Below are 19,863 nucleotides of genomic sequence, written 5' to 3'. Positions count from 1 at the left end.
TAACAAAATCTTAATACCAGATATTAAAGTAAGCACTTTTTAAAGATCTAGGGACTAAAATATATTTTTTTGAAAGTTTAAAGACCAATATATAACAAAATTCAACGTTCAAGAACTAAAATAGGATTCAAACCTTAAAATTTGCTAATAAAATATCTCTTTCTCTCAAAACTTTTTTTTTGGTTTTTGTGCACTCGTAATAAACATCTGGTTCAATCGTAATGGTATGTTTGAGGTTGTTTCAAGTTGTAATTAAAAATCGAGCAAGAATCACATTAAAAAAAATGCTACCTCCATTATTGCTATATGGCATAACAATAACAAAAATAACAAATAAAAGGAAAATAAATGCTAACTTTTTTAATATCTATATCAATATAAATTAATGATATGACTATAAGCATGAATCTAATTATTGATATGGATTAACGATTTTGATTACTAACATAACCAATGAAATTGTTCTCAAACTTCAGTCATACCCTTTCACAATTACAATATTATAGAATAAAAATATATAAAGTTCTACATGACAGGTTTGATATACTGACTTAAACATCACTCAACTTGTGAAAAAATGTATGATGAACAAGATGTTAAATGTGACAATATAAATATAGCTCAACTCAAGCATAAAGTATGTACCATTGATTAAGAAGTTAGATATTCAAATTCTCACCCAGTATATTGTCAAACTAAAAAAAGTCAAAGGTTTGAATTAAAAAAAACAACCATGACTCGATTTAATTGGTAGTTTATATATGTGTGTATGTATGTATATATGAATACTAAAATACTAATAACAATGTAGTGTAAGTCAACTATTCAACACACCTCGTTTTAAGGGGTGTTTGGGCCGAGGAGTAGAATAGTGGGGAGCGAGGAGTTAGAAAGCCTAAAGAGATGGACTCATAATGTAAGGAATTGACAATATATAATATTGATGTGTTTTTAGTAGTGGAATTCATCAAATCCAAAAAGGCGGCGTTTCAATGTTGTAAGAGCTCCTTAGTTGGAAATGCAATCGACCACATAAAAATTGATTCGACTGGTTTGGCGAAGACTACAAACCCCATGTGGCCAGGCTTGGCGAAGCACCTAATGAACATCTTATGTGATGGTTGGAAGAATGACAACCTCAAATCATCCAAATTTAATAATCATATAATGTGATTCATCATTTAGTACTAACGAAAAATGCCTTCGAAATCACTATCGTCTCCAATAAGGGATGAATATCGTAAAAAATGGACATCAATAACATACTAGTTCAGCAAACTAGTCTTGGTGCACCCAACCAAGGCCACCCACCCCCCAAGTTGCATCCACGAGCAAGTGACAACGGGTATGAGGAGGGGAATCCAAAAAATGGAGTGTTAGTGCAGGAATGTAGATGAAGGTGCGAGGCTTCCAAGCAATCCACAACGGACAGTTGAATGTAGGATCTGATCAATACCGCCACCAAAGCAACCGAGACAATACCACTAGAAAAAATCATATGAGTGTGAAGCTTCTAGAGGTGACATATAAGGACTGAGAAACATGCCATCTCCTATTAGCTCCCATGGACCCGAAATTAGTCGAAATGATCCAATATTGTAAATGATCAATGCCAAACAATGTTAGAATCAAATAAATAACTCCAAATATCTTCAGACAACAAACACCACTGGTTCAAGAACATAGTGACATAAAGGACACCACAGGCTTAAAGTAAATACCCAATTTTAGGAGGTTGGTTCATGTGGGAACGATATCACTAAAGCTCCCACCCATCAAGTTGGTGACATTGATTGACAAAAACTATTCTTATTCGGGGGCTCAGTATATCTCATACTTCTATTCCTTACCACTCGTGGAGATGGATAAGATGAGATTCGTCTCATCCTCCAAAAATCCATCATGTACTCTATCCTCAATCCGACGACCATCAACTTATAATAGGGAGAAGACAATTTCATGTCAGAGAGATTCATGAATATAACACAGTTAATCATTCCCATCCCCGAAAGCAAATGTTCATCGTCAATTTGAATACTTACTTCGTTGCCAGTTCACCAACAATAACCTTGCTAAAAAGAGACCTACCCCAAAGGATAATACGCTATGAAAACAAAGGGTTAACCCTCACTTTAGTTGTAAGAAAATAGCTCGTGTGAGAATATTTTTCGCCTAGCACCTGATACTATACTATCGAGTACCTCTTCCAACTCGTCACTCAAAGTCAATAAAGCAAGAACATGCTTAGATGCATCTCAAAATGTACCTATCTTCATGCATTTCACTATTATCACATACACGCAACAAAATGTTAAAATATATTTATAAAAAATGTAAGAATGATCTGCTATCCGACAAAGTACGATCAGGCAATTCAATGGTATACATCAAGATATATATGACACCACTGAAAGCAGAAGTACAAGAATTATATCAAATAAAGGATGAAAATATCCGTCGACATGAACTGAAGTATTCAACATCAATATTAAAATTCTACTTATATATTTGATACCTTTTATGTTCATAAAACATAAAAATGTTTATAACAATATTTAACTCAACATGAATAAAAATACCAATAACAATATTTATAATTTTATTTTGGAGTAAAAACAAACTAATTATTAACCTAAACAAAATTTATAAATGTATGTCCTTACGAAAATATCTATCGATATTGGTATTTTATCGAGATATCCATAGACATATCAGGTAGTTTAATAATTGCATTGAATAGCAAAGCAAAGGACAGTCACGTGCGTAAGTGGGGAAAGAGTGGATGGTTCAGATCCAGAGTCCACACAGTTGGCGAATACGCCAATTTCGTGGAAAGCCAATAAACAAATCTCGAAACAAAGGGCAAACAAAAAAAAAAAAAAAAACCAATCTCACCATCGCTGCGACATGACAATCAGTGGCATCGTCGCCTTTAATATTGATTTTCGGATTTTATCTTCCACTGGTCAAACTCATACTCCATTTCTTTCAAAACCCTTCAATTCTCTCCTCTCCCCCACCTCCATTTCGACCTCAATTCACCCTCCTCTTGCTGCTCGCTGCTCCTTCTCCTCCTCCTCCTCCTCCTCCATCGCTTCTTTCGGTCAGCTTCCATTTCTTTGCTACTTCTTCTCCCGTTTGATTATTGTTTTTGCATCTTTCTTTTTGTTGCTCGCAGTTTTTGCTTCATGGGTTCATTGAATTTTGGGTTTTCATGGAGTACTGGCATTTAATATGGTCTATAGTTATGTTGATTTTTTTTATTGGTTTGATTGAGGTTGATCACGTGTTGGGCTTTGATTTTACGTTGCCGTGTTGTAATAACTGTTGCAGTAATCAGGCAAGGAAAATGGGATCATTATGTTTGTGGTATTGAAGTCTACAGACTGGTTTTAGCTTTTTCAAATTACCATCATTCAACCTCCAGCCTTTGGACAGAGTTCTTTTAAAATTAGTTGTTTAGTTAGGATTTGAGCAGTTTGCTGTTAATTTTGTTGAACTGTCTTGCATTGTAGCTCTGACCAAAATGTTGGTTGTACTTATATATTTTCCATCCACGAACTCAACTTTTGGTTGTTTTTAGTATTTGGTTGGCTCTGAGTTAGTATTGTTATTCTTATTGCAGATATGGATAATGGTGCAGGTCTCAGTTTATATCCACTACATCGGTGCAAAACAGTTCACCTGGTTAGTATCAAATTTGGGAACTTCTTGTTTTTATATCTAATGAGTATTGCAGATGTGAAGCAGATTGTATTTGACTTGAAGGGCATTCAAGATGGCCTTCTTTCTTGGCTTTTGCTCGCAAATCAAGGGCTCTTATAAAACAATACATCCAGGTCAGGCATGCACAGGGGATCCACAATGTTGATGGAGATAAGAGTTATAAAGCATATATGCGTCCTGAGTTTTTTGATGCTCACATTACTCAGCTTGGATGGCAGCAGGTCAGAACGGGTGTTATACACATATATATGCAAGTTGTAAAGAAGATAAAAGAAGAGTTCACGTTTTTTCCTGGAGAGAATTAATGATTTGATACCTTTCAACTGTTACAGATTGATAATTTGCGTAAGCATGTTCATGCATCTGGTCTTTCCAGGAAGATTGATTTGGTTGTAACATCCCCTTTGCTCAGGTATTGATGTCACTATCTTCAGTTTCTTCTATGCACAACTTTATGTGTACAACCTACTCGTAACTCGCTCTCATTTTCTAATCTTGTTCTCATTGTTAGCCTCTGCAATAGTTTAAAAAGAAGAGATTAATAAGGATGGGAACATTAAAAACGATATCAAATTATTTTCTGTTACAATTATTTGTAATCTAGGAAGAAATTTACCTTTTCACGGTTTGACAGACTGAAGGTTAAGTTCAGTCACACACCTGTATATCCATTCTTTCTCTCTCCTTTTTTTTTTTTGATTATTTAGAAGTGTTATAGTTACTTTGGGTAGTAAGAATGGTTGAAATCAACAGAGAGTTTGCTGATGGTGATTTTGCTAGACATGCAATTCCCATGTTACTTGACTATCAAATCTCAGTAGCCCCTAATCTAAATTGATTAAACTTAGCGAGATTGGAGATCTTTACGAATAGAAGATTTTAATAACTGAAGAAGAAGTTGAAAGTGCCAAAAGAGGAGAGGTGACTGTGCTCGCACCTCTTTGAATGCAAAGTCAATACTTTAATGTTATGGATTCCTCGGAACATAGTTTCTTGCTTTTTAGTGCTTGATTTTAATTGTTACTTCATGTATACTTTGCTGGGAAGTTGATTTTAACCCAAGTTAGATCTCTCATGAAACATACCAATATGGAAAATCTGAGGAATTTTGCTTATGGTTGATTATTTTCTAGGACTCTACAAACTGCTGTTGGAGTATTTGGTGGCGAAGGCTATACAGCTGGAATGGACGTGCTGCCCCTAATGATTGCAAATGCCGGCAATAGTGCACGAGCTGCAATTTCAAGTCTAAACTGCCCACCTATTGCTGCTGTTGAGCTTTGTCGTGAACATTTGGTATGTGATAGTTAAATTTAATCCTTCTCAGCTATGATTGTAACTTTGTGTATGGTGCAACCGGTGGGGGTTAAATTGCTTCACAATTAGAAGGTAGATGATTTAAATGTGGGGTGGGGGTTATTTGACTTTACCGATACATACGGCCTTGTGTTTTTAGCTTGTTATTCAATGCTACTGACATAGAAATCTACTTATCACCTCATATGCAAGTCTGTCAAGGATTTTTTTAAAAATTTATTTTCTACATATTTTCACGATGCAGTGTAAAGCATAAATTTGGGTCCTCCCAAGTGCTCATTGATTATTAATTTATCATAGCTTCATTTTCTCCTGTTTTCTTCTGAAGGAGCTATTTAGCAGAGACTTATTATTTTCGTTATATATTATATTTGTAGTTCTTATGTGTGTTCTTTATATCTTAACAGGGAGTTCATCCTTGCGACAAGAGGAGAAACATCAGTGATTATCAATTCCTCTTTCCTGCAGTTGATTTTTCACTGGCAAGTACCTGAGATATAGTAATAAGCTGGGAAACTTGTTATTTGTAATCTTTCAGGAAGCTTTCCATTTCTTTTTGCTTTTTCATTCAAGAAATTGCAACAATGGTGGATGAGTTATGTTGTTGATTAACACCCAAAGTTATGTGCAGATAGAAAGCGACGAGGATGTATTGTGGAAGGCTGACGTTAGAGAGACAAAGGAAGAACTGGCAGCCAGAGGATTGCAGTTCCTGAATTGGTGAATCTGTTGTTTATTAGACTTTCTTTTTTTTTTTTTACTCTGATTTCTTGAGGCTACCTGGCTGATGTCAAACAATGTGAGCACAAGGAAATGTTTGCATACAGCCTGCATATCTCAAAGTCTATTTAAATGATTAAGGACAATCCAGCATTAAGCCATGGCAATGAAATGTAGTCAGCTATTTGTTTAGCTTGATTTTTTTGTTATAGATGTGGTTTTCACTTTTCAGTGGTCTTAAATCTGTATGATGATTTGTGTTTTAGTTACAAAATCTTGACTCATTTGGAGGCTGGATTGATGGTTGGTAGTTTATTTTACAGCAGATCTCAATTATATGGTTGAAGACATGTCTAGATAAGATAGAACGGGATAAATGCACATTGTATAATGTTAACTTTGTCAAATATTATCGTGCTTAATTCGTTCAATAGAGATTGCAAATAACAAGTATGTGCGGCCCAAGATATTAGCTATTAAATAGAATAGCTTTCAGCTTGCCACCTACGTTTTCTTTACCTTGCTGCATGCCACAATTATCATCTACATTTTTGCTGTTTATTAGCAAATATGGATTTTTCGTACTTAATGTTAACTACAAAGCCTCTAGAGTCTGGGGGCGGGCGTGTACTTTATAATTGACTACAAAGCGTCCCTTGTTTTTCCACGATTCCTTTGTTCTTGCTGATTGGTTGGATAACTGGAGTATTATTTTGTAATTGGTGTTGGGGTTTTCTGTTTCGGTTTTAGCTTCTCTTGTTGGCCTTGTTTTGGTTTGCTTGCCCTTTATATTTTTTTCCCCATTTTTCTTCACGAGCCTGTAATGTTGCAAATATACAAATCTGAATTGTCACGTGATTAATCAGTATGGTTTATTTGATATTTCTTACAATTGCCAGCAAATTTCTCCCACTCGCTTGATAATATTAACCATTCCCTTAACCTTATAATTGGATTACATTTCAAGAAAAGGTATTACCCTTCGTTGATATATTGAACACCTCAATTTTACCAATCTCTATCAATGGAAATACCTACATGTGGATATAACTTTTTATTCCAAGGATAGATGGAATACGGTAGAACAAAATTCTTCCACTGATATCACCTTCTTTGTTAATTTGGTATAGCTTTTTTGCTCCTTTCTTGCAGGTTGTGGACGAGGAAGGAGAAGGAGATAGCCGTTGTTACTCATAGTGGATTTTTGTTTCATACCCTAACTGCTTTTGGAAATGACTGCCACCCTTTGGTGAAAAAGGAAATATGCAAACAGTAAGTGAATTCAATACACTTCTACTTTTAAATTATTGGTTACAAGTCCTATGTTAGAATTTCATCAACACCGACGTTTGTGTAAATTTTAACTTTTAGCATATTGTTATGCTGCTCTCGTATTCTCATCAATGAAGTCAGTCCTTCATCAGATGTCTTTAAAACAACAATATTTCCTCCAGCAGGCCGTGGGAGATTGAAAATCTTTCGTGAATATTAATGGAAAATACATTTTCTTTCTTGTAATGTTTTGATACTTGTTGATGGCTTTTAGTGCATCAACTTTTCTACCATTTTTTCTTTCTTTCTAAAAGGGATCGGTATTTTGTTTATTGTTTTATTTCCTTACCCATGACTTACATTCATTGATTTTGTTTTTTCGCTTGGCTACATTGACGAGCTCTTGATTTGGTAACATTTTAATGTCATCGACTCTGTAATGATGTATGCAATGTCTACCTGCAGCTTTGCAAATTGCGAGCTTCGATCTATTGTCATAGTTGATAGAAGGTGAGTTTAGCTTATGAGCTTTTGAACTTTTTTTTTTAAAAAGTAGTAGTAGAAGAAGAAGAAGAAGAAGAAAGAAAAGAGAAAGAATCCTCTTTCTGATAATCATGTCTCTTATGCTGCCAGTATGCTTGGGTCGGATTCCTCAACAACTAATTATCCTGGAAAGGTACCTCCGGGGCTGGATAATCCTAGTGATGCCGTGGATGATAACAGCATGAAGGAAGACAAACGACCAGTTGATTCGGAACCAAAGGAACACGAAAATATGTAAGTCTGATACGACTATAGACAGCGGGATATTCAAATGTTGAGTGTCAATTATACAAACAAGTATTTTTGAAACTGCCTTATCTAGACTCAGCGCAACACTTAACTATTTACTTCAGATTTCTGCATTTCAAGAAATTTGTGCTTTGAGGATTTGTCCAATTCTGAACAAGTGATACCCATTTCATTGCAGTAGAACTACAATGTCAACACTCAATATATGAATTTCATTTCCTTTTTCTTTTCTCACATTATTATTTGGATTCTCGCTTTCATGAAAATATTGTCATCCAAGACAAAATAAAGAAGAATCTGTGGCAAAAAAATTGATATACTGATTGGTGCAAATGATTTTTCGCTTCACCCCTGAAAACTAAGATAAATCCCATAGACTCTTGGCCATAACTCAGGGATTCATGCATGCGCACACGCATATTGTGGGCAACTTTGGCTGTGGGTCTTATGGATCCTAGAACTGTCTCTTGGTGAAAAATGAGTGCAAATATATGAACACGAGCGTAAGTCCAATTGGCATTAACATATATCTCTTATCATGAGATCAGAAGTTTGAATTTCTATTCTCACACGACCTTGAGTAGTGTTAGGAAGTTGTAGCAGTCAGTCTGGTTTCGGTAAGAACCAAAATTCAAGTACACTTCCATCCAAGTTGACAGTCCACCGGAGACTCCGCATAAGAGAGAGCGAGAGGTTTTTGTAGCTTTTGGATGGATGTACATTTGAAGTTGACGTTTTAGTTTGTGCTTTTGGCATTCATTTGACTTTCTTCGTGTAATTTTTTATTTGACTTCTTTCTTTAGTAGTTTCTGTTGGAAGTTGGTGAATCTGATAGATGGGAAATAATATTGGTTTCAAATAAGGACCATTTTAGTAGTTTCCTTTGGTCATTATGGGACTAAAGAAATGAATGCCCTTTTCGTGACTTTATTTCTTCTTTTGATGGATCGGTTTTTGGATTATGTTTTTTATACTACCTTTTCGTGGTACAAAAATAAGCACCTCTTTTTTCGTCATCAATTTGTAACACTTTAAGTGCTTTGGATTTTTCCGAAAGGTTTTTTTACCTAAATATAAGGATCGATTGATGACTTTTTAAGTGATTAAAAAGTATTTTGGATTAAAAAAAATGTTTTTAAGCTCTTAAAAGCTCATTTCAAACATATAGAAAGTTTATATATATATATATATTCGATTTCAGATGAAATTGGTTAAGTAGTCATTTGATTGTATACTGTTTTGACTTTAATCATACTGTATTGATCATAGATTAGTTAAGCATATGTCTTTAAAATGATATGAAGCATAACCAACAGAAAGGAACAACCTATTGTGTTTTTCTTTCTTATATTTTTAAATTCTTTATTTTTTGTTAATTAGTTTTTACAGTATATTTAGTGTGTGTTTGAAATGTATTCTTAAGTATTTAATTTTAAAAATAAGTTATTTTAGAAAAAAAAAATTGGAGTATTTGACAATTACTCAAAATAGCTCTTGAAGAGTATTTTCAACCATTTTTGTCAAAAGTAATTAAATAAAAATGAGTTTCTTTAAAAAACAAAATTTTCTCATGTTAATCCAAACGGAACGTTAATTTTTTTTACGGTACTTTGAGTGGGATAGGAGATCAAACTTCAAACTTGATGAAAAATAGTATAAGTTCACGTCGGTTGAATTATGCTTATGTGACATATAATATATTTAATTTAAAGTTTGTGTATTACTACATTAACCAATCTTGCACGTTATATGAACGGTTATTGAAGTTTAACACAATAGCTCCTTGCTTTAGTTAAGGCTATGGCCAAGATGAAAACATATTTAGTTACATTATCTCCTCTCTTGTACTAGCAATGTCAAAACTAACCTTATCATAGAGCAAAACTGGTTAAAAAATTCTCTCCCTCCTTCCCCAAGAATTTCCCAAAATTTCAAAGAGCTTCCTATAATCCTTAATTTCTGTCTTCTATTTTGCCTTTGCTATATTTTAAAACATAATGATAATGCCAACTAAAATTGAGAAAAAAAGGAATATAGTGCTAATTTCGATCAATAAAAATAGTGATGGGAAGTTATTAGAATCTTCAATAAAATAACATTGACTTTTTTTATTCTCCCTTTTAGATGCAAAGGTCTATTTTGGTATTTTAATAAAAGTTAAGGAAAGAGGAAAAACATTAATTAAAGCTAAAACCCCAATGATCTTTCACTATCCATCATTACTCCATGAGTTCAATTTTCTTTTTATAGGGAATAATGCATTTTTAATCACCTGCTTTAATCTGTAGATTTTAAATGTTGCGCAATAAATCTCAAGTCTTGAGTTCTGTTTTAATTTAGTCATTTAATTTCAAAATATTACGATTTTATCTATGAAATTTGAATATTATTTCAATTTGATCCATGAATTTCAAGATTTTACATTTTCAACTTCAATTTTTCAATAAATACTTACTTTCAATCATTGATGCATATTTCTATTAATTAATTAAAAATAATTAGAATTGAAATTTTAAATTTAATTTTAAAAGTGATAAAAATAGTGAAACTTAATTAATTATAATTCTTTTAACGTTTTTTAATTTAACATAAATTAAACTCCAAAAGATGAAAAATGCATATTTAGTAAAAAAGTTAAGGTTAAGAGTATTATTCCCAGACATAGAGACCAAATTGAAGCAATAATCAAATATCTAGAAAATATTATAGCATTTTAAAACCTAGGGACTAAATAATAGAAACTAGACTAGAAATCTAATGACCAAAAAGGTATTTTTTCCTATTTTATATATACATTTTTATTATTTCCAAAATGTATAACCTTGTATACTTCATCTATGATTATTTGAATTTTGAGATCCAAATACCTCATCAATATTAAAACTTACACAATTATGCTTACCAACGTCAAAATAATCATAAATCTAGTATGAAATGGTTTAAAGGTCCCATTTTCTATTCCCAACGACAATTTGCGATAATTAACGATAGAATAAAAGAGTGTAGGTTAATTACCATCAAGCTATGTGTATTTTAGCCAGCCATTCAAATATCCTATCGAATCACAATAGGTAATTTTAAATTATGTAGAAGATAGTATTTTTAACATCGATAATTTTAGTGGTATCAAGTACCATACAGAGAGATTTAAATTACACGCCTCTAGATCAATCTAATAATAATTAGGGACTGTTTGAAGAGTTAAAATGTAATCAGAATTATTGGAGAAATTAGAAAAATATTGGAAAGCGTGAGTAATCAAAGATGGGACGGAAATGAGATCGTGAAACATGAAAACGGTGAAAAAGAAGGTTGAATTGAAAACTGACAGAACGACATGAGTTTTATATTACAAATCAGACCCAAAACGCTAAATTCAAAAATGAATTTTATTGGAAAGTAAAGATAAATAGGAGTATGTGGACACGTGTTAAGAAAGGGAAATTGATCTATTACAAGGAAAAAAAAAAAAAACTAATCCAAAAATTGTAGGAGAACTTGAAGGAAAGGAAGGGTGGGTAGGTGGGTGTAGAGAGAGAACATGTGGTGTTTAAATAGAAGAAGCGTCAGGTCAGGCCAGGCCATCTTTAATTTTGGAAAATTATTTTTTTAAAAAAAATTAGTAAGAGAGTGAAACTACCGAAATACCCTTACATTGGTGAAAAGAGAGGGGTTCGTTCACACGTTTTCGCCGACCCCACCAACTGGGGCCCACTCTCACACACATAGTAAGAAAATCAGCCAATCGCCTTTCGGTCACATCAGCAAGCTGTGGGCCCTACGAAACTCAATAAAAACTGAGTGAATTATACGAAACCCTAAATGCACGACAAATTCGCCCCAAATTCACCCTAAACGCATCTCCCCAAATCTCACCCTCATCTGACGATTCTCACGCGTCCACGTGCAGATGGCTTCACATCTTGGCCGTCGATGCCAGGTCATTTGGTCAATTCACCGGCACGGGAGGGACAGTGTACACCGTTGGATTGGTGTGGGAAACTGCATCGACGGTCGAGATTCTGCCCGAAGCTTTTCGGGGCAGATCTCAACGCCTTTAAGAACACACCCTAGCCCCTCTTCTTCCTCGCTCAGAAGTCAGGATCAACCAAAATCCTCGAACCCTAACGCTGCACGATTCTTCTTTCATTTTTGTTTTTCCGTTTGTTGGAGTGCTTCTTTTGTCTTATGCGGCGGCGCGTGAGGAATTTTGGGGGCGCGTAGGAAAGACGTTCCGGGAGATTCATGTGTAATCCTTCAACTACATTGGGAAATACTCGACGGATCCCTGTCGGAATCCTACTGGAAATTTTGGATTCCGTACGGGAATGGCTTCCGCCGTCTTAGCTAACCGAAACGAAACCAATTGGCCGCAGCCGAGGGGTAACGGTCGCGGTACGGAAGAAGGATTGATGGGTAAAGTACCTTTTTCAAACCCTAACCCTAAATTTAACAAGAAACAGTTTCACGGCGAGATGAATGGTTTCCAGATGGATGATTCTCCAGCTGTGACTCAATCAGCGTCAGATGATGCTTCGTCGATCAATCATCATCGGAGATTGTCCAACGGCGTCGATTTTAGTCAATATGTGAGTTTCAACGTTTCATCGTGTTCGAGGAAGGAGCTGATCGAGCTGAAGACAAGGTTAATCTCCGAGCTAGAACAGATTCGGCAATTGAAAAATCGTATCAATTCCGGTGAACTACATTCCAGACCAAAGCATCAGAAAAAGTCGTCAAAAACCTCAGGAACCAAGCGGCCTTTGCCAACGTCGAGCAACGGTATGGAGTTGAAGCGGTCTAATTCAGATAACGGAAATCTGTTGAAGGCTTGCTCGCAGATTTTGACGAAACTCATGAAGCACAAACATGGCTGGATCTTCAACAAGCCGGTCGATGTGGTTGGAATGGGCCTTCACGATTACTACGACATCGTCAAGCGTCCTATGGATTTGGGATCCGTGAAAGCCAAGTTGAGCAAAGATGCGTATGAATCACCGTACGATTTCGCTGCCGACGTAAGGTTGACCTTCAAGAACGCGATGACCTACAATCCCAAGGGCCACGATGTGCACGCCATGGCGGAGCAATTACTGATAAGATTTGAGGAATTGTTTCGACCTGTAGGTGAAGCGCTAGAAGAAGAAGATCGGCGGTTCCGTGGCTACCAGGATGAGTTGCCGGCGAGTTCATGGAATCATTCAGAGGCTGAAAGAACTATGAAGAAGGATACTACCCAGAAGCAAATTGCGAAGAAGACAGAGCCATTGATAGCTCCGTCGAGCTCTTCCAACCCGCCTATGATGCAATCGCCTGTTAAAACTCCCTCGCCTCTACGAGCACCACCTGTAAAGCCGCTGAAGCAGCCGAAACCAAGAGCTAAAGATCCTAATAAGAGAGAAATGACTCTTGAAGAGAAGCACAAATTGGGAATTGGGTTGCAGAGTTTGCCACCAGAGAAAATGGAGCAAGTAGTGCAAATCATAAAGAAGAGAAATGGCCACTTGAAGCAAGATGGGGATGAGATTGAGCTCGACATTGAAGCTGTAGATACAGAAACACTATGGGAGCTCGATCGATTGGTTACAAACTGGAAGAAAATGATGAGCAAGATCAAACGGCAGGCTCTTATCTCTGCAGCATCTATGAAACCCAATGGGGTAAATTACTTAATAGGCATTTTGATTTCGCTATCACAGCCATTGTTCCTCTTTACTATTTCCAAATGTTTATATGTAATGTGAATGTGCATTATGGCAGGTTTTGCCTATCCCTGAGAAAGTCGAAGTGGGTTCAGAAACAAAGAAGCAAAGGAAAGGGGAGGCTGGTGAGGAAGATGTGGACATTGGCGATGAGATGCCTGCAAGCAATTTTCCACCGGTGGAGATTGAGAAAGACGCAGCCGGAGGAGGCCATGCTAGCAGTAGTTCCAGCGGCTCCAGTAGTTCAAGCAGTGATGATTCTTCCTCTTCCAGTGGTATAACCCATCTCTAAAAATCCTGGATATTTTTGAGATTTGGGATTTGTTTCCACAAGTAGAGGTTAACGGGGTACTACCATCCTTGCAGATTCGGATTCCGAAGGCAGTTCTTCTGGGAGCGATTCCGACGACAATGCACAATGAAGCAGCAAGATTTGATGAAGAAGAAGGGGTCTGAAAAGGAGATCCAAATATGGAGAGCTACAAATCCCTCTCGCGCTGCACGGAGTGAACCATTGGGCAGAGATTTGTCTGAATGAGGTATTAATTATTACATTTTGTTCAATTTATCTTTAGCTACTACACAATGTGAAAATCAATGCGCATTAGATTGAAAACCTTTTAATTTATACTACAGGGCTGTAAAATCTCCAAAATGTGCGGCTTCACAATGGGTTTGAAGTCGGCGATTTCTGCGATGCTATGGCTCTTCAAGAAGGCAATAGCATAACAAAAACACTTGGGAACCTGAACAATCGAGAATTGGGGGAAGGAAAGATGTAGAAAAACAGTGTAGGAATGTAGGAGAAGATCAGGTTTAGAATTTGAGTTTCCTTTTTTTCTCCAACTCTTTTATGTACACATCATTACACTTCATATACATATATTTCAATGTCAATCAATGCGCAAATTTTTGTCGGTGTGAAATGAAACTTCGATTCTAATATTGACTTACTTCTTTATTCCTAGATAATCGTACCTTTCTCATCTGTCTTGCCCTTGAATCTAAGGGAGAGCATGGATTAACATAAACACTTCTTGTTCATTCTATTAAATTAATTGTTCTGAAAGTTCTTGTCTGACTCTTGATGGAGGTTGGAAATTTCAATAAACTTCATTCAAACATGCCAGGTTTGAACATAAATATGTATATATAAAGCCTGGAAAAGGAATCTCAAGAGGACCCATGTGGCTTTATTATTCGGCTGTAATATGAAATTCCTTGGAAAGAAAATAGCCAAAAACTTACCACCAAAACTAGTTTGTGTGGGTTTTGATGTCCCACCTTTTCAACACTTCATTAATTGACGTATTTTGTTTTGTGGATGCAACACAGCCGCCCTTTGATCTTCTCTTGCCAATGGAAAGAAATCAACACGCCCTGCACGTGCTATAGACAGTATCGAAGCATATAGACGAACAGATGAAGACTTGAAAAGTTCAGAAAAAGAATATAATTGCAGCTTTTACGTAGCCTTTGGTTTCTTTGGTTTAATGACTCACGGGTTAAACAATGTACACAAACAAAGCAATTACGGCTTGATTCCTACGGTCTGTGTCGTTTATTGTTCTTGAAGGGTTGTTTTACATGGAAATGAGACAGAGCAGACAGTCCTTGCTCCCTACTGCGAGCTGTATTTATGTAAAGAATTAAGAGACGAGTATTGAGTGAGTTTATCATTGAGAATGAATCTCTTTTCACAAGAGTTTTAATCATCCAAAACAGCTCAAAGGCAGTGACCCAAATCACTGACAAATTTCTTTAACAATGAATTCGACAAAACCAAACAGCAATACTTGCTACTACATCAGGAATATTCTAAAAATAATCCAACTTCCATCGCATTTAGATACAAAATCCGCTAAATTTCTTAGTCCTAACCACGGAATTATGATGAGAGAGTACCTTTGGTTGTAAAAATAAAAAAAAAAATTAAAAAAAAAAAGTCCCAAGTGCACGAACACAGTCGTAACTTATTTCTTCACCTCTTCGTACTCGGCTTCAGATGCTTGATCACCACCCTGGGATCCTCCAGAAGCAGCACCACCACCTGAACCACCAGCCATATGTTGTCCAATCTTGGACACAGCTTTGTTTGCAGCATCGAGTTTTGACTTGATCTCTTCGAGGTTGTCTTCTGACATTGCCTTCCTCAAATCAGCAACTGCATCCTCAATTTCTTTGGCAATCTCACCAGGTATTTTCTCCCTGTACTCACTCAAACTCTTCTCAATGCTGTAGATGGTAGTATCTGCACTGTTTCTGATGTCGATAAGAGCTTTCCTCTCTTGATCCTTCTGGGCGTGCAGCTCTGCTTCCTTGACCATTTTGTCAATTTCATCTTCTGAGAGTCCTCCAGAAGATCGAATGGTGATTTGTTGTTCTTTACCGGTGGACTTGTCCTTAGCAGAGACGGTAACAATGCCATTGGCATCGATGTCAAATGTCACCTCAATTTGAGGCATTCCCCTAGGAGCAGGAGGAATTCCAACTAACTCAAACTCTCCTAGAAGCTTGTTGTCAGAAGCCATTTCCCTCTCACCTTGCAATACCTTGATACCAACCTGAGTCTGATTGTCAGCTGCGGTTGAGAACACCTGCAATGATGGGAGTTCAAATAATTATAAACGCATCCACATCACAGCAGACAATTGTCAGCTTCCCGTACTGTTGTTGATCTGAAGACACATAAGTAACAGAATACATACTTGATTGTCTATACCACTATCTACAACTTCAAATTCTACTTATATCGAGCAATCGACCCCTATCTACTACTATAGTAAATGCTCAATGTGGAAGGTACTTGTCTTCCCAAAAATGTGGGAATGAGGAATGGAAAAACTTGACAGAAAGGTTGTACGGAGTAGATTGTACTTCTATATTACAGCTATGACCAACATGCATACACTTCATGGTAATAAGGTTCAATGAATTACCTGACTCTTCTTAGTTGGAATGGTAGTGTTCCGACTGATCAACCTTGTAAAGATACCACCAAGTGTCTCGATACCAAGTGATAGTGGGGTAACATCCAGAAGAAGCAATTCTTTGACATCACCACGAAGAATCCCACCCTGAATTGCAGCTCCCATAGCAACTGCTTCATCGGGATTCACTCCTTTGCTGGGGCTCTTTCCAAAAATTTCTGTGACAACGTCTTGCACCTTTGGTACACGAGTCATTCCACCAACTAAAAGCACTTCATCGACTTCTTTGATAGAAATACTGGCATCCTTCAAACAATTTTTGCATGGGGCCTTGGTCCTTTCAATCAAGTGGTTGACAAGACTTTCAAACTTCGACCTGGTCAAAGTGATATTCAGATGCTTTGCACCAGTTGCATCAGCAGTGATAAATGGCAGGTTAATTTCAGTCTGTGATGTAGATGATAGTTCAATCTTTGCCTTCTCTGCAGCTTCTCTGAGCCTCTGCAGGGCAAGCCTGTCCTTTGTAAGGTCAATTCCCTCGGTTCGCTTGAACTCGCTCACTAGGAAGTCCAAAAGAGCATTGTCAAAATCCTCTCCACCCAAGAATGTGTCACCATTTGTTGCTTTCACCTAAAATGAGGGCATGAATTAGCAAAGCTCAAAATGTTAAGAAACAAATAAAAATTAAGAATGTTAAACATATTAAATAAAAAATGAAATAGAGAAAATCTATACCTCAAAAACACCATTAGATATCTCCAAGATGGAAACATCGAATGTGCCACCACCAAGATCAAAGACAGCAATAAGGCCCTCCTTATTGTTCATTCCATAAGAAAGTGCAGCAGCAGTTGGTTCATTGATAATTCTAAGAACTTCCAAACCAGCAATCCTGCCAGCATCCTTTGTTGCCTGTCTCTGTGCATCATTGAAATAAGCTGGAACAGTAATCACAGCCTTAGACACACTCTTTCCAAGGTAGGCCTCAGCAGTTTCCTTCATCTTTGTTAGGACAAAAGCACCGATCTGGCTTGGTGAGTACTGCTGTCCATTTGCTTCAACCCAAGCATCTCCATTTGGAGCTCTGACTATTTTGTATGGCACCATCTTCATCTCCTTCTGTGTCTGAGGGTCATCGAAACGTCTACCAATCAGACGTTTGGTTCCAAACACAGTATTTGTTGGATTTGTTACTGCCTGTCTCTTGGCTGGGGTTCCTACAAGCAGTTCACCTTTCTGATTGAAAGCAACCACCGATGGTGTGGTCCTGGCACCTTCTGAGTTTTCAATAACTTTTGGATTCTACAAATATATTAATCAGAATCAGGGATGCATAAAGGGGACACCACTCAGGCCATCAATCAACCAAGTGTGTACATTGCAGGCTAGACTTACCTTCCCTTCCATAACAGCAACACAAGAATTGGTGGTACCCAAGTCAATACCAATTACATCATTCCCAGCAGGCTTTGAACTGCACGTAGAAGACAACATAAATATCAGGTAATGATGGAAACTAACAGATAATGCAAAAACTAATTCTTGTGAGTAAATAGAACCTGAACGGCCTGGACAAACTTGCCCATGATTGGCTAAGGTGAGAGTTTCCCCACGACGGCTTGGCATTACTGGTTAACTGCACCACATCATAAACATAAATATGTAGTTCTGAGAATTATGCTTGTGGATATCAAATTCCAGGATGGTAAAATCCCCATCCAGTAAAATTGTCAACAAAGTTTGCAATTACGGGCCATAGATTGAAGCCAAAAAGGACTTGCGAGAAGCAAGGACATGTTAGGACGACATGGTAATGAGTGCAACTAAGAAAATCGCTGAGTCGTATCTTTAACACTCCCTATCTCAACTCAACAAGGGAAAGAAAAACAAATAAAAAAAACACAACTTCAAATCATCAAAAGATTATGTTATTACCACAACTAAATTCAAACATCTTCAAGCTACTAACTAGCCTACATTGACATCAGTCCAACCAAACAACCTCTACTATTTCTGCTAAAACCTACAAAAAGCCCCGATGGTAACAGAGGACTCTTCGTGGATTACCCGCCGAGCCATTTCCATCACCATACAATAGTAAATAACCGCTACGATATCGTTAAACACAGATCCAATAAATGAAACATAAGAAACCCCAACCCACGTTTCTGATCAGAGCTCGTAATCTATACCATAACCAAAACCGAAATGATCACTCCAAATTAAATCATTACAAATAATTATCAAAAAAATAAAACCCAGACACACAGATTAACACGCAAAAACAGCTCCCAGATGTATAAAAGCAACAAAAACTCACAAAACTAAAAAACATCCAGACAAGGATCGACAACATAGAAAAAACACCAGAATAAAAAGTAGAAAAAGGAGAAATCAGACATACGGATCGGTAAGCTGAAAGGGAGGAGGAGGCTAAATCGCGACGTCGAAGAGAACGGAGGAGCACGCCGGTGGCCATGTCGGAAAGCGATTGGTGAAAGAAGGAAATGAAGAGAGAAAATTGATTGAAGCCTGCGAAAGGGTTTAGGGTTTTTGGTGTAAGAAGAAATGGAAGAGAGGTTTTTATGTGAGGCGGTGATGGGAAGTGGAGGATGGTTCTAGCAACTGTGGGTCGTCGTGGAAGATTCTAGATCTCATTTCTTGTGAGCCTAAACCTAAAGAAAAGCCCAACATTACACGTTCCATCAAACTATGAGTTTAACTAATTATAACCAATTTATAAATATGGTTGATTAATAATTACGAGATGTGAGTGATAGATATATATATAAATATTAATGTAACTATGATGGGAGGATTCAAATAATGGATCTCGTGATTTCTAGGATATTCAGATGTCAATTAAGCTATTATTAAAATTATAGTTTTATATTTGTTTTCCCCTAAACTATTGTATTTTATTATATTTTAATTAAGTAAAATGTATAGTGTTGAATGAGAAATTTTGGAACAATCACAAAATTTTACGTTGTTCACTAAATTAATGATAAAATTTCAAATAATCAAATTTGGGACCAATTAGAAGTTGAATTGTGTCCCAGATTGAAGTTGAAGACAAATTTCGATGACGCCACGTGGTTTTATCATGAACGTTGAATAGGATAAGATTAATTTGACTAACTTTGATATTATTATTGGGTTAAAGTCCAACTAAGCAAAAAATTGGGTTGAATTTGACTTGCCTAAATCTAACTAATTGGGTCCAAAGGTCAGGCCCATAGACCAACCAAGCCCAACTAAATCGAGCGCAAGGGTCAAGCCCATGGACCAACCAAGCCCACGATACCCACCAGAGAACTCTATAAATAGAGAGCTTTCTCATTTGTGGGGGTCAGAAATTCTACATTCTAGAGGGCTTAGAGAGAATTCTCTCAACAACCAAA

At 36.7% G+C, this 19,863-nt stretch overlaps 3 protein-coding genes across 4 annotated transcripts; 2 read left to right on the top strand and 1 right to left on the bottom strand.

The window, feature by feature from the left end:
- The first annotated feature begins 2,854 nt into the window (after nt 1-2,854).
- Nucleotides 2,855-8,061, top strand: LOC120091596 (phosphoglycerate mutase-like protein 1). 2 transcript variants are annotated; one of them, XM_039049694.1, is made up of 10 exons: nt 2,855-3,103; nt 3,626-3,687; nt 3,840-3,947; nt 4,059-4,138; nt 4,860-5,022; nt 5,451-5,525; nt 5,675-5,763; nt 6,916-7,035; nt 7,501-7,545; nt 7,669-8,061. In XM_039049694.1, the coding sequence occupies exons 1-10, from the start codon at nt 2,908-2,910 to the stop codon at nt 7,814-7,816; spliced, it is 1,086 nt and encodes a 361-aa protein (XP_038905622.1). In that variant the 5' UTR covers nt 2,855-2,907; the 3' UTR covers nt 7,817-8,061. The 2 variants fall into 2 exon arrangements, with proteins under 2 accessions (XP_038905622.1, XP_038905623.1); XM_039049695.1 differs by having other exon boundaries at nt 3,037-3,103; nt 3,769-3,947.
- Nucleotides 8,062-11,900: 3,839 nt separating this feature from the next.
- LOC120091180 (transcription factor GTE7-like) lies at nt 11,901-14,482 on the top strand. The gene is made up of 4 exons (XM_039049082.1): nt 11,901-13,487; nt 13,588-13,804; nt 13,896-14,068; nt 14,166-14,482. Exons 1-3 carry the CDS (start codon nt 12,156-12,158, stop codon nt 13,949-13,951), a joined length of 1,605 nt encoding a protein of 534 aa, XP_038905010.1. The 5' UTR covers nt 11,901-12,155; the 3' UTR covers nt 13,952-14,068; nt 14,166-14,482.
- Nucleotides 14,483-15,192: 710 nt separating this feature from the next.
- Nucleotides 15,193-19,087, bottom strand: LOC120091179 (heat shock 70 kDa protein, mitochondrial). Its single transcript, XM_039049081.1, has 6 exons — nt 18,864-19,087; nt 18,019-18,095; nt 17,855-17,933; nt 17,195-17,761; nt 16,469-17,089; nt 15,193-16,126 (listed from the first exon to the last, which is right to left on the bottom strand). The coding sequence occupies exons 1-6, from the start codon at nt 18,936-18,938 to the stop codon at nt 15,503-15,505; spliced, it is 2,043 nt and encodes a 680-aa protein (XP_038905009.1). The 5' UTR covers nt 18,939-19,087; the 3' UTR covers nt 15,193-15,502.
- Between the last annotated feature and the right edge of the window lie 776 nt (nt 19,088-19,863).

Source organism: Benincasa hispida, chromosome 11 (genome assembly GCF_009727055.1).
Source record: "Benincasa hispida cultivar B227 chromosome 11, ASM972705v1, whole genome shotgun sequence".
Lineage (NCBI taxonomy): Eukaryota > Viridiplantae > Streptophyta > Magnoliopsida > Cucurbitales > Cucurbitaceae > Benincasa > Benincasa hispida.
Note: the sequence above shows the minus strand (reverse complement) of the source record. Positions and strands in the feature narration are given on the sequence as shown.

Coding starts and splice junctions, on each gene's coding strand:
- LOC120091596 (XM_039049694.1), top strand. CDS start 2,908: ATGACAATCAGTGGCATCGTCGCCTTTAATATTGATTTTCGGATTTTA. Junction 3,104..3,625: donor CTCCTCCATCGCTTCTTTCG/GTCAGCTTCCAT, acceptor TTCTTATTGCAG/ATATGGATAATGGTGCAGGT. Junction 4,139..4,859: donor GTAACATCCCCTTTGCTCAG/GTATTGATGTCA, acceptor ATTATTTTCTAG/GACTCTACAAACTGCTGTTG.
- LOC120091180 (XM_039049082.1), top strand. CDS start 12,156: ATGGCTTCCGCCGTCTTAGCTAACCGAAACGAAACCAATTGGCCGCAG. Junction 13,488..13,587: donor CATCTATGAAACCCAATGGG/GTAAATTACTTA, acceptor GCATTATGGCAG/GTTTTGCCTATCCCTGAGAA. Junction 13,805..13,895: donor TGATTCTTCCTCTTCCAGTG/GTATAACCCATC, acceptor CCATCCTTGCAG/ATTCGGATTCCGAAGGCAGT.
- LOC120091179 (XM_039049081.1), bottom strand. CDS start 18,938: ATGGCCACCGGCGTGCTCCTCCGTTCTCTTCGACGTCGCGATTTAGCC. Junction 17,934..18,018: donor AGTTTGTCCAGGCCGTTCAG/GTTCTATTTACT, acceptor TTCTACGTGCAG/TTCAAAGCCTGCTGGGAATG. Junction 16,127..16,468: donor TTCCAACTAAGAAGAGTCAG/GTAATTCATTGA, acceptor CCATCATTGCAG/GTGTTCTCAACCGCAGCTGA.